The 14,496-nt window shown below is 38.6% G+C and overlaps 1 protein-coding gene across 1 annotated transcript in view; it reads left to right on the plus strand.

Moving 5' to 3' along the window:
- Window positions 1-14,496, plus strand: part of PTPRR (protein tyrosine phosphatase, receptor type R) — a 279,908-nt gene that overhangs the window by 207,344 nt on the left and 58,068 nt on the right. Inside the window, exon 7 of the mRNA XM_005680173.2 lies at window positions 13,025-13,211. Within this exon, the coding sequence (XP_005680230.2) occupies window positions 13,025-13,211 (187 nt within the window). The remainder of the gene's footprint in view (window positions 1-13,024; window positions 13,212-14,496) is intronic.

Raw genomic sequence — 14,496 nt, forward strand, 5'->3', positions numbered from 1 at the left:
TTGCAGTCCAGTCTATAATGGTGAAAAACTGAAAACAACTTCTTGTCCAAAAACAAGGTATTGGTTAGAGAGAGAGAAGTCACTCAGTCATGTCTGACTCTTTGCAGCCCCATGGACTGTAGCCTACCAGGCTCCTCCGTCCATGGGATTTTTCAGGCAAGAGTACTGAAGTGGGTTGCCATTTCCTTCTCCAAGGAATCTTCCCGACCCAGGGATTGAACCCAGAACTCCCACATTGTAGGCAGATACTTTACCGTCTGAGCCACCAGGGAAGCCTCTGGTATTGGTTAAGTAAACTATGATACATCCATCCAGTGGAGTACTACGGAATCTTTGCAATTAGTGTTCAAGTAAATTTGAAGACACAGGACATTCAAAATATGTTTAGTTAAATAAAAAGCAAGTCATAATGAATATGTAGACAAAAAAAATCTAGACTTTTTCATGCATGTTACATGTATAAAACTTAAAGGACAGATACTTCAAATGTTATTAACAATTACTCTTAGTGTTGGTATTACAGGATAGTTTTCTTTTTGTTGTTTATATTGTTCATTTTTATAGTGATGATGCATTATTTTTGAATCTGAAAAAAGTTATTAATTTTAAGGATAAGCGGTAAGAATTTTAAGGGCTTGCAGAATGAAAAATGGTCCCAAATTAGGCGACCACTGACTTTGCATATGTAATGCTGCTACTGACTCTCCATCACTAACCAGCTTCCTGAGCTTACCTTCTTCAAACGTGTATCAGTGTATGCCGTTTACTCCCAGACAGTCATGGCATGGAGTGCAATAAGAATTCCCATGTTACCATTATCAACTATTATAGTCATTCATATATTATGTGCCAGTTAGTCGGCTAGAAATGTTTGCATATTTTTGCTTCTTTACCTTTTATCTTGTGAACCAATCCCATGTGTTTTATTATTATCCCCATTTGCAAATGAAGGAGTCTGAGGCTGAAAAAGCTTAAGTGAACTGCAGAACACTGATTGAAACTCAGATTCCAAGGTCAGTGCTCAAAGAACAATGTAACAAGTTCAATTTATTTTTTTTACTGATTGTTTTGATTTTTACTTTTTATAATAAAAAAGGGTGTAGTAAACTTTGCCTCATGCTGTACGTATGTAAAAGGTCAGATATCATTGTATGAATTAAAAATATTTAATCCCTCAAAAAGAACAAGAATATTCTACCTAGTGAAATAGATGCTTTCAAGTAGGGAATTCAATCATTTCTCACACCAAAAAATATTCTCTACATTATAAGATTTTTCTTCTTACTTCAGAGCAAAACTGATTTGTCATCTTCCTGGGTCTGGTGTCTTTCATACTTAACATATGTCTTTCCTTTGGGGAATTTTATTATAGATGGTCGCAATACCTAATCATTCATTTCAGCTTGTAGATATTAGTAATACTGTATTTATGTCACCATTTAATTTTCCAAGAGCTCTGAATTTAATTCACAGTTTAAATTGGGTCGGGAAGATCCCCTAGAGAAGGAAATGGCAACCCACTCCAGTATTCTTGCCTGGAGAATCCCATGGACAGAGGAGCCTGGTGGGCTACAGTCTATGGGGTCGCAGAGTCGGACACAACTAAGTGACTTCACTTTCATTTTAAATTAGCATTAAAATTAAAATTAGCATCCATATCCTCTATTGTTTTTAATTGCCTCCGTGATCTGGGATGAGGGTTAGCACTATAGATAATTTATTTGAAGGTAAAGAAATGGAGGGAAACAGCAAACTATTCATTTACTATCATAACCCGTGGAACTTAAAAATCATAGAATCTGGAGTTTCAGAGAACTGTGGAGGCCAGTCAATCTAAAGGAATTCTATTTCTTTATTTCCATGTTTTTCCTTTGTTATTCAAATGAGTTAAAACTTCTTTTTCTTTCATTTTTATTAGAAATCTTCTTGAAAATTAAATATGTGGACAAATTTGATGAGCAAAGTGAACTAAGAAAAATCAAGTTGGTGGTCATGGATCTTAAGATCACCTTTACAATCAAGCACTTCCCTGGTGGCTCAGAGGTTAAAGCGTCTGCCTCCAATGCAGGAGACCTGGGTTCAATCCCTGGGTTGGGAAGATCCCCTGGAGAAGGAAATGGCAACCCACTCCAGTATTACTGCCTGGAGAATCCCATGAACTGAGGAGCCTGGTGGGCTGCAGTCCACGGAGTCACAAAGAGTCAGACACGACTGAGTGACTTTACTTATTTACTTACAATCAAGCATAGTTTATTTGTGATCACTGTGATTATAACACATGATGAACAGGTTGGCCTGAAGGTCTCAGACTCAGATTTGGAGAAGACTTCGGTGTTCAACTTCTTGCTTCTCACCAAGTTGAATTAGATGTGTATACTGATAAAGACAGCTCTGAAAAAATCTTGCTTATTTTTGACAGAACCAAGAAAAAAAATAAGATTGAGAAAGCTCTCAAAGAGCTGTTTGCCTTCATTCTGTACAAAGTTCTTATAATCTTTTGATGCATATTTTTCCGTTCCCATTTCAAGTACTTTGAGATAAGCAGCTGCCACCATTTCCCACTGAAACATAATTTCATAATCTAGTAGTTTCAGAAGTACATCTTCCTGGACTCCAGGCAAAAGGATCACTGTCTCTTTTTGTTCTCTTACTCGCATTTCCATTCTTTACTGGGTGTGAAATGAGAGGCCATGCTGGAAGTCTAGTGTTCTTGGTGGTCGCAATACTGCAAAAAGAGCAGCCATATCTGAGGGTTAGAGTATGGTCACAATACTGGAAACTGGCTTTTCTGCCTAAATCCAGCTTCTAAAACCCAGCCGATTGCCCCAACTACCAGGGAAATAAATGCCTCATTTCTGAGTTAGTCCAACATTCAACTTCTTGTATTTTTAGCTTGCATTTTCTTTTCACCTCTTGGTCTTTAGGAGCAGCAAGGCAAAAATTGAAAAATCTCAACAGAGTTGTTTATATTCTCTTGTTGAAATGAATGTGTAGCTCTGGTCCATAATATTTATACAAGTTTTCCTTTTTACTTAATTGTAATTAACATGCTGTTTATTGCATTCCTTTTACCTTTCCTTAAGAATTTGCTTTTTCCTTCAATTGTTTGCATCGGTATCTTTTGAATTTCCTCCTTCTTATTTATTTTTTGGCATAAATAAAAATTGGTGCTACGGTGGGAGCTTGATAACGCTTTTTATTATGTTCCCTTTTGTCCAAGAGCAATCATGAGACATAAAAAAGGTCTAAGCAGTTTGTCCAGAGTTATGTTACAAAAAAAGAGACAAAGTTTTTAATAAGACTTTGTGTTCTTAGTTTTCCGCATCAGTTTTTATTAAAGGGCCAGATTTCCTTCAGTTATTTCTGTTGATTCTGTTGATTTTTTTCCTCTAAATCTTTTAGACTTTTTTCCTGTCCCTTAATTTAAATTTTCTCTCAATTTCTTATATCTGTTTTGTCTTCTTTTTGAAATGTCTTTCTGATTCTGGCCTCATGTCTTACCATTTGGCTTATGGATCCAAGACATGACGAAGAAATGTACACATTTTTAAGTTGATTCTACTGATTTTGTTTCCTAATTCCTCTATATTTCAGTTGACCTAAATATTGTTTATTCCTCAAAAATAAGAGTTAACCAAAGTGGAGATCAAGCTCATGACATCCTCTGGCAGTACTTTATGGCCAGGGTACACGAGCCCTCATGATAAAGCCTGTGTTTTGTGGAAAGTGTTTTCTATCAGGTCAACAGCCTGTGCCATTTTGACTCTGTAATTAAACTTTGAGACATGTCTGAGATGCTGAGGTAAAATGCGCTGGAACTGCCTAGGGTTCAGGGGAAACGGATTTGCCATAATAAAATGAAAAAAAGAAACAGGTTATCAAGAAGGATGCATTTTGCTTTAGTGACGAAGTATAGATTCTATCCATTGGTTTCAAAATGTTAAAGTTAACCTCAGTAAAACAATTTTTGAGCTTTTGTAGTGATCTCTTAAAACAAATCCCTTAGAGAAGTATTAGAAGGTGAGCGTTATATAGAACTTTATTCATTACGACCCAAATTAAACACTGGCCAAGCATCTCTTTTTATAAGCAGCTTACTTAAACTATCTGATTAACCCTTATAATAATCCTCTGAAGTTGGTACACTGAATTATTTATTTCACAAAAGAGAAGGAAATTGAGATGTACAAAGTCTAGCCAGACCAAAAGTCCACCACAGGCTCATGGGAGAGGCAGGATTTGAGCCCAGACAAGCATGACTATAAAGACTGAATTTGTGACTTGAAAATTATACTGTTTCCACATTATACTTCAATAATCCTATCTTTGGGTTTCCCCCAGTGGTTCAGTAGTAAAGAATCCACCAGCAATGCAAGAGCCATAGGAGATGTGGGTTTGATCCCGGGTCAAGAAGATCCCCTGGAGGAAGGCAAGGCAACCCACTCCAGTATTTTTGCCTGGAGAATCCCATGGACAGAGGAGTCTGGCTGGCTACAGTCCATAAGGTCGCAAAGAGTCAAACACCACTAAAGCAACTTAGCAGCATCAATCCTGACTTTGCTACCAGCAACTGACCCCAGCTCTACATAGGGCACTGCACAGACTAACACAAAGTGCCCGCCTTATCTTGCTTTTGTGTGGCAAAGCAGAAAGAGCTTGGGTTCTATGTTCTAACATGGGTTGAATCTTTAGTCTGCTATCATGTTCCTATTAGTTATTTCTTCACCTATGAAATGAGGGAAAATAAGACCTCAGAGAGCTACTCTAAAAGTTGAGGTATCATATGTGAAAATGCTTAGAACAGTGCTTGGCAAGTAGTAGATGTTTAAGAAATAGTATTTGTTTCCTTTCTTCCTTCCCTTGCCAAACAAAAGTCATTCTTCCTGACCAAGTCAGTTTGTATGAAAATGCTTTCTTGGCTCTCAGTTTATCACAGAATCTGTACAAAAAATTTTTTAATTTATTTATTTTTAATAGAAGGATAATTGGTTTACAATATTGTGTTGGTTTCTGCCATACATCAACAAGAATCAGCCGCAGTATACAAATTTTGCACATTAGATCAAAAGGACATAAAACAAGGATCCCAAAGACGTTTAATCCTCCACGTTTGGGCAGAGTATGCCGCGAGAAGCCAAAATAGAAGCTGATATAACTCGATGCTCTGAATTCTCTCTTTTCTGGATTCGGGCAGTCTTTTTATACTCTTGTTTCTGTGACTCTTGCTTCTCTCTCAGCTCTCCTACATGACCCTGCCCCCCAGTTCCAAAATACATCTTACACAACAGAACTCTGGTTCAGACTGCTGATAGGTGATTTCTCAAAGATGCCTTATCATTTCCTGCTCCCACACTTTTGTTTTCCTGCCAGACTCTGTCTCTGAAATAACTTGTCTACTCAAAATTTATCTTTTATCTTCAAGACCCAACTCAATTCATTCTCGTTCATACATCTGCTCTGATCACTCTTGTTGGAAGAGACCTTGCTTTCTACTAAACCATTATCTAATAGCACTGAGTGTTCCTCAGTTGGCAGGTTGCAGACACTTCTGTGTTTTAGGGATGAAAATGGACTGAACAGAATAGTGGTTTTAAATGGCGTCTGATCCTCTATGATCCACCTCCCAGAATTCTGGAAATAAAAGCAAAAATAAACAAATGGGATCTAATTAAAATTAAAAGCTTCTGCACAACAAAGGAAAATATAAGCAAGGTGAAAAGACAGCCTTCTGAATGGGAGAAAATAATAGCAAATGAAGCAACTGACAAACAACTAATCTCAAAAATATACAAGCAACTTCTGCAGCTCAATTCCAGAAAAATAAACGACCCAATCAAAAAATGGGCCAAAGAACTAAATAGACATTTCTCCAAAGAAGACATACAGATGGCTAACAAACACATGAAAAGATGCTCAACATCACTCATTATTAGAGAAATGCAAATCAAAACCACAATGAGGTACCACTTCACACCAGTCAGAATGGCTGCGATCCAAAAATCTACAAGCAATAAATGCCGGAGAGGGTGTGGAGAAAAGGGAACCCTCCTACACTGTTGGTGGGAATGCAAACTAGTACAGCCACTATGGAGAACAGTGTGGAGATTCCTTAAAAAATTGCAAATAGAACTACCTTATGACCCAGCAATCCCACTGCTGGGCATACACACTGAGGAAACCAGAATTGAAAGAGACACATGTACCCCAATGTTCATCGCAGCACTGTTTATAATAGCCAGGACATGGAAACAACCTAGATGTCCATCAGCAGATGAATGGATAAGAAAGCTGTGGTACATATACACAATGGAGTATTACTCAGCCGTTAAAAAGAATTCATTTGAATCAGTTCTGATGAGATGGATGAAACTGGAGCCAATTATACAGAGTGAAGTAAGCCAGAAAGAAAAACACCAATACAGTATACTAACCCATATATATGGAATTTAGGAAGATGGCAATGACGACCCTGTATGCAAGACAGGAAAAAAGACACAGATGTGTATAACGGACTTTTGGACTCAGAGGGAGAGGGAGAGGGTGGGATGATTTGGGAGAATGGGAATTCTAACATGTATACTGTCATGTAAGAATTGAATCGCCAGTCCATGTCTGACGTAGGGTGCAGCTTGCTTGGGGCTGGTGCATGGGGATGACCCAGAGAGATGTTGTGGGGAGGGAGGTGGGAGGGGGGTTCATGTTTGGGAACGCATGTAAGAATTAAAGATTTTAAAATTTTAAAAATAAAATTTAAAAAAATAATAATAATAAATGGCGTCTGATCAGAAGTCCCTTAAGCACCTCTCCCAGCTCCTTATTCAACTATCTATGTAACCAGCAAAGTCAAATTCTTACAAATATAGTAAAATCTAAGGCCAATAGGCAAACTATTATCAGAATTAGGAATTTCTACAATCTAAAGGCCAAAAGAACTGGACTGAGAAACTTTAAAACCACTTTCCGACTAAAAATAGATTAAAATTCTTGGCCTGAATGTAGAACCACCCTTTGCTCCCTCTCAACTACTTATCTCCTACTCAGAAACACAGGAGCTCTGTCAGTCACCACTGACAGGCACCAAAAAGGCAAACCTGGTGGAAGCAACCATCATTTTATGGGGTGGCCATTATGCTATCCCTAATCCCTAATACAATGATTCAGAAGAGTTAAAAATAATAACAGGAACTAGAAAAGTTTTCTTAGGAACATGCTCAAAAAAGGCAGGTAGTAAATATTAAATTTTGAAGTCAGATGTAGGGTTTTGGGGGAGTGTGAATTGGATCAGTTCAGTTCAGGCTCTCAGTCGTGTCCAGCTCTTTGCGACCCCATGGACTACAGCACGCCAGGCTTCCCTGTCCATCACCAACTCCCAGAGCTTGTTCAAGCTCATGTCCATCGAGTCAGTGATGCCATCCAACCAGCTCATCCTCTGTCATCTCCTTCTCCTTTCAGTTATAACATAAACATGTACTAACTATGTGATGTGAAATATGATGACTATTAACGCTGGTCTATGGTATATTTGAAAGCTTTTAAGAGAGTAGATGCAAGAGTTCCCATCACCAGGAAAAAACTTTTTTTGGTATCTATTCGAGATAATGGATGTTAACTAAGCTTATTGTTAATCACTTTATAATATATGTAAGTCAAATCATTATGCAATATGCCTTAAACTTAATACAATGCTATGAGAAGGGGACGACAGGGGATGAGATGATTGGATGGCATCACTGACTCAAGGGACATGGGTTTGGGTGGACTCCAGGAGTTGATGGTGGACAGGGAGGCCTGGCATGCTGCCGTTCATGGGGTCACAAAGAGTCGGACACGACTGAGCAACTGAACTGAGCTGAACTGATGTATCAGTTGTGTCTCAATAAAACTGGGGGGAGAAGACAGATATGAGGCTAGACATAAAATTAATGAGAAATTATTTATTTAATGTTGATAAACTTACAGTGAAACTATATTTATGAACTCTTTAAACAACATAATAGCTGAAACATATAAAGTAAAAAATTATTAGAAATATAATGAGATATAACAAACACAATTCTGTGAAAGACTCACATATCTATTTCAAGCTATGAGAAATCCAGTAGGAAAAAAGTAAGAAAAAAATAGATCAGAATAGTATTTTTAAGAATAATCAAAATATAATATATAATGTGATAGATATGTATATATGTATATATGATATGTAGACATATTTATCAATAGATCCATGGATAGTAGCCAAACCAGCTGCCAGTAAAAGCATGTATGAAATATTTAGAAAATTTTATTATAGTTTTTGTCTCAAAGAAAACATCCAGAAATTCCAACAATTAGAAATCTAGTCCATCCTGATTTCTATGTACATTTCATGTACTAGATATTAATAAGGAAAATGAGTGGGCAAACAGCTAAATTACTCTGGAGTTAAAGCAAGAATTAAAACTACAACTATGAACCATTTAGAAATTAATGAAAATGACAGCATTATATATCAAAATGTAGAGTGACACCAAAGCTGCAACTGGAAGCAGATTCATAAGAGGAAAGAACTGATCTATTTTTGTTTAATGAATTTTTTGTTGTGTGTTCTAATAATTTTCCGTTTCTTAAAATTAAGCCCTAACCACTTCAGCGTTTCTGGATGTAGTACTTCATACATGTTAAACACCATTTAAAGGAAGTAGTATGCTAGACTGAGCCAGACGTGCCTGCGAGTGTCCAGGAGCCTCTGGCAGAGGCGTGGGTCAACATTGGCCTACTGCGGGGTCAGGGGCACTGAATACAATGGTATGACTGAGCAACTGAACTGAACTTGAACTGAACTATCTGTTTGTATTCTCTTTCCTTAGGTTTATTTGGGCTTGTATATGCCAGCTTTCCTTTTCCCTGGGACAATAACCACTTGGCACCAAATCTGATCACCTGACACACACCTCAGTTCAGTTCAGTTCAGTCGCTCAGTCATGTCTGACTCTTTGCAACCCCATGAATCGCAGCACACCAGGCCTCCCTGTCCATCACCAACTCCCAGAGTTCACCCAAACTCACGTCCATTGAGTCAGTGACACCGTCCAGCCATCTCACCCTCGGTCGTCCCCTTCTCCTCCTGCCCCCCAATCCCTCCCAGCATCAGAGTCTTTTCCAATGAGTCAACTCTTTGCATGAGGTGGCCAAAGTACCGGAGTTTCAGCTTTAGCATCATTCCTTCCAAAGAATACCCAGGATTGATCTCCTTTAGAATGAACTGGTTGGATCTCCTTGCAGTCCAAGGGACTGTTAAGAGTCTTCTCCAACACCACAGTTCAAAAGCATCAATTCTTCGGCGCTCAGCTTTCTTCACAGTCCAACTCTCACATCCATACATGACCACTGGAAAAACCATAGCCTTGACTAGACGGACCTTTGTTGGCAAAGTAATGTCTCTGCTTTTCAATATGCTATCTAGGTTGGTCATAACTTTCCTTCCAAGGAGTAAGCGTCTTTTAATTTCACGGCTGCAATCACCATCTGCAGTGATTTTGGAGCCCCCAAAAAATAAAGTCTGACACTGTTTCCACTGTTTCCCCATCTATTTGCCATGAAGTGATGGGACCAGATGACACGATCTTAGTTTTCTGAATATTGAGCTTTAAGCCAACTTTTTCACTCTCCTCTTTCACTTTCATTAAGAGGCTTTTCAGTTCCTCTTCACTTTCTTCCATAAGGGTAGTGTCATCTGCATATCTGAGTTTATTGATATTTCTCCCGGCAATCTTGATTCCAGCTTGTGCTTCTTCCAGCCCAGCGTTTCTCATGATGTGCTCTGCATAGAAGTTAAATAAGCAGGGTGACAATATACAGCCTTGACGTACTCCTTTTCCGATTTGGAATCAGACTATTGTTCCATGTCCAGTTCTAATTCTTGCTTCCTGACCTGCATATAGGTTTCTCAAAAGGCAGGTCAGGTGGTCTGGAATTCCCATCTCTTTTAGAATTTTCCACAGATGATTGTGATCCACACAGTCAAAGGCTTTGGCATAGTCAATAAAGCATAAATAGATGTTTTTCTGGAACTCTCTTGATTTTTCCATGATCCAGCAGATGTTGGCAATTTGATCTCTGGTTCCTCTGCCTTTTCTAAAACCAGCTTGAACATCTGGAAGTTCACGATTCACGTATTCTTGAAACCTGGCTTGAAGAATTTTGAGCATTACTTTACTAGCATGTGAGATGAGTGCAATTGTGTGGTAGTTGGAGCATTCTTTGGCATTCCCTTTCTTTAGGATTGGAATGAAAACTGACCTTTTCCAGTCCTGTGGCCACTGCTGAGTTTTCCAAATTTGCTGGCATATTGAGTGCAGCACTTTCACAACATCATCTTTCAGGATTTGAAACAGCTCAACTGGAATTCCATCACCTCCACTAGCTTTGTTCGTAGTGATGCTTTCTAAGGCCCATTTGACTTCACATTCCAGGATGTCTGGTTCTAAGTGAGTGATCACACCATAGTGATTATCTGGGTCATGAAGATCTTTTTTGTACAGTTCTGTGTATTCTTGCCACCTCTTCTTAATATCTTCTGCTTCTGTTAGGTCCAGACCATTTCTGTCCTTTATCGAGCCCATCTTTGCATGAAATGTTCCCTTGGTATCTCTAATTTTCTTGAAGAGATCTCTAGTCTTTCCCATTCTGCTGTTTTCAGGGGACATACATCTCAGTTCCCATTAAATTTAAAAATTCTTTAAATAAACTCTCTGACCTTGACTCTCAATCATTCAGTTGCTCATTCGTGTCTGACTGTTTGTGATCCTGTGGACTGCAGCATGCAAACCTTCCCTGTCCTTAAACAATCCCCAGAACTTACTCATACTCATGTCCATCAAGTTGGTGATGCCATCCAACCATCTCATCCTCTGTCATCCCCTTCTCCTCCTGCCCTCAATCTTCAGCCTCAGGGTCTTTTCCAAAGAGTCAGTTCTTCACATCAGGAGGCCAAAGTATTGTACCTTCAGCTTCAGCATCAGTCCTTGCAATGAATATTCAGGATTAATTTCCTTTACGATTGACTGGTTTGATCTCCTTGCAGTGCAAGGGACTCTCAAGAGTCACCTCCAACACTACAGTTCAGAAGCATCACTTCTTTGGTACTCAGCTTTCTTTACTGTCCACCTTTCACATCCATCCATGACTACTGGAAAAACCATAGCTTGGACTAGATGGACCTTTGTCAAGAAAGTAATGTCTTTGCTTTTTAATATGCTGTCTAGATTGGTAATAGCTTTTATTCCAAAGAGCAGGCATCCTTTAATTTCATGGCGGCAGTCACCATCCACAGTGATTTTGAAGCCCAAGAAAATAAAGTCTGTCACTGTTTCCATTGTTTCCCCATCTATTTGCCATGAAATGATGGGACTGGATGCCATGATCTTCATTTTTTGAATGTTGAGCTTTAAGTCAGCTTTTTCACTCTCTCTCACCTTCATCAAGAGGCTTTTTAGTTCCTCTTCACTTTCTGCCATAAGGGTGGTGTCATCTGCATATTTGAGGTTATTGATATTTCCCCTGGCATTCTTAATTCCAGCCTTTGCTTCATCCAGCCTAGCATTTCACATGATGTAGTCTACATATAAGTTAAATAAGCAGGGTGACAATATACAGCCTTGACAATTTACCTCCTTTCCCAATTTGGAACTGGTCTGTTGTTCCGTGTCTGGTTCCTACTGTTGCTTCTTGACCTGCATACAGATTTCTCAGGAGGCAGGTAAGGTGGTCTAGTATTCACATCTCCTTAAGAATTTTTCCCAGTTTGTTGTGATACACACAGTCAAAGGCCTTGGCATAGTCAATAAAGCAGAAGTAGATGTTTCTCTGGAATTTTCTTGCCTCTTCTATGTTCCAACAGATGTTGGCAATTTGATCTCTGCTCCCTCTGCCTTTTCTAAATCCAGCTTGAACATCTGGAAGTTCTTGGTTTACATACTATTGAAGCCTGGCTTAGAGAATTTTGGAGCATTACTTTGCCAGTGTCTGCGATGAGTACAATTGTGCAGTAGTTTGAACATTCTTTGGCATTGCCTTTCTTTGGGATTGGAAAGAAAATGACCTTTTCCAGTCCTATGGCCACTGTTGAGTTTTCCAGATTTGCTGGCATATTGAGTGCAGCACTTTAATGTGCTATTTGACCCTCAACACATGCTGTTTGATTCCATACAGCTAATGTTAGTAAGAGGCACTCACACCTTCTGTCCAGGACACAGGGAGCCTTTATATGTTGAAAGAACCACACCTTGCCTCCTGACAAGAAGGAAATCACAGAGAGAGGTTCAGTTGTAATTTAGTATAAGGGTCTGTGATCTTCCTACTGTAAGTTTATCACAGAATTAAATATATACATATATAAGTACATACATATATGCCTACATACATAATAGGACAACATATATACCTATGTATACAGAATGAAAAAGTTATCTTTTAGGAATTTACCAGAAACTATAAAAAAATACATTTTGAACTTTTAAATTCTATTTCAATGGCAATCATTAGAACTAAAATAAAAAGATTGTTTTTCTCCTCTGAGCTTCCTGTGTTTAGTAAAATCATAAAGTATAGTATATTGATATCAAAAATATTAGCTAGGGTGGGTACAGAATTTTTATACTGGACCCTCAGACATACAGATAAAGTAGGCTTATGTTACATCTTATTCCTCAATTCAAATGCTATGTTTACTTTTCCTGAATTTTTCACTTAATTTATTAGCCATCTTATTCATTTATTAGCCATCTTATTATTTCCATAGCAGCTATATCCCTTAATAAATTATAGTTCATTTTCTCAGTTCAGAGTGGTTTCTCCAACAACAAAACCATCAGTTTGCTGTAGAGAAGCTACAGTAATTGCTATCATCAATTATGGTACCCTAAAAGAAGGTCCTTATTTCTATAATAGCTCCCACTGAATTATGTGTATATCCAGGAAGACAAACTGATCTGCTGAAAACAATCCATACAGTGTTTAAACCTAATAGCATTTTCCTCCAATGTAGGCGAGGGTCCAACGTATCTCTTACACTGGACATGAGTAGTTTGGGCAATGTTGAACCCTTTGTGGCCATACCAACCCCGCGGGAGAAGGTAGCCATGGAGTACCTGCAATCAGCCAGCCGAATTCTCACAAGGTCGCAGCTGAGGGACATCGTGGCAAGTTCACATTTACTCCAAAGTGAATTCATGGTAAGCCTGCTGTTTGTTATTCACCCTTCAGGAGGCATTTTGATATTCTAGCCACTAGAGGCACATTCTAAAATGACACTGTCAGCTCAGAGTAAAATGGTTACAGTTCTAAAGGTTAAGTGCAAAGATTTCAGGTCCACCCTGCATCTCATCAACTACTGGGGAGTGTTCAAACTAGGACATAATACCTAAATTAAGGAAGAGGGTATAGAAGCTGGCCAAGCAAAGACGTAGCAAGAAGGAGCTGACCATTCCAGGATGACAGAGCAGGCTTGCTTGTCACTATTCGGGGAATTAAATTGTTCAATTTGACAGGAGCATTAAAATTAAGGTGGGAAGTAACAAAAATTGAGCCTCGGATATAAAACAAATCTAAGACTTAGTATGTTACTAAAGGTTTGGATTTATCTTGTGTTTAAAAAATATTACTATCCAGTTAGGGAGTTTGGGATCGAGAGGTACACACTGCTGTATTTTAAATGGAGAACCAACAAGGACCTACTGTATAGCACAGGGAACTCTGCTCAGTGTTATATGGCAGCCTGGATGCGAGGGAGCTTCGGGGAGAATGGGTACATGTATATGTGTGGCTGAGTCCCTTTGCTGTTCACCTGAAACTATCACAACATTGTTAATGGGCTACACTCCAATATAAAATAAAAAGTTCTAAAAAATTACTATCAGCAGTAGGGTCTGCATTAGAAAGAGGTATTTTGGAGACTCTAGAGATTATCCTGTGAAGCTGTGATTACTCAAAACTAAAGAAGTAGCAGTGAAAATTGGAAGAGTCTATAGGAGTCTACAAGAAGTGGCCTTAATGAGATAAGTCAGCCAAGAAAAAGGGAGGTTAGGAACAACACCTCCATTTTTAGACTTAGCAACAGGGTACATGTAGTGCTTTTTAATGAAATAAGAAACACAAAAGGAAGACTGAATGTAGGCTAAAAATAATGGTGAGTTTCATTCAGCAAAGATGATGATGACCCATTGTTGTTGCTGGTGATAACTTAATGCATAAAACACATTTTATCCAGAGAGCATGGAGACACATTAGACCTTCTTAGGTCCAACTGTTTCCCAAAGGGAATATCCATTTTATAGAACCACTTGCATCTTAAAGCAGTTGTACATTTTAAGCCATATCCATTGGGTATAATAAATTGAACACTCTGAGGTGTTACTCAGATGTTTGCAACCACCCTTTCCTGAGCCAGCCATAGGTTTGATCTATTACTTTCATCACCTATTAAGTGTCCAATGTAAAATACTAAGCATGCAGTTTTAA

The sequence above is a fragment of the Capra hircus genome, chromosome 5 (assembly GCF_001704415.2).
Source record: "Capra hircus breed San Clemente chromosome 5, ASM170441v1, whole genome shotgun sequence".
Lineage (NCBI taxonomy): Eukaryota > Metazoa > Chordata > Mammalia > Artiodactyla > Bovidae > Capra > Capra hircus.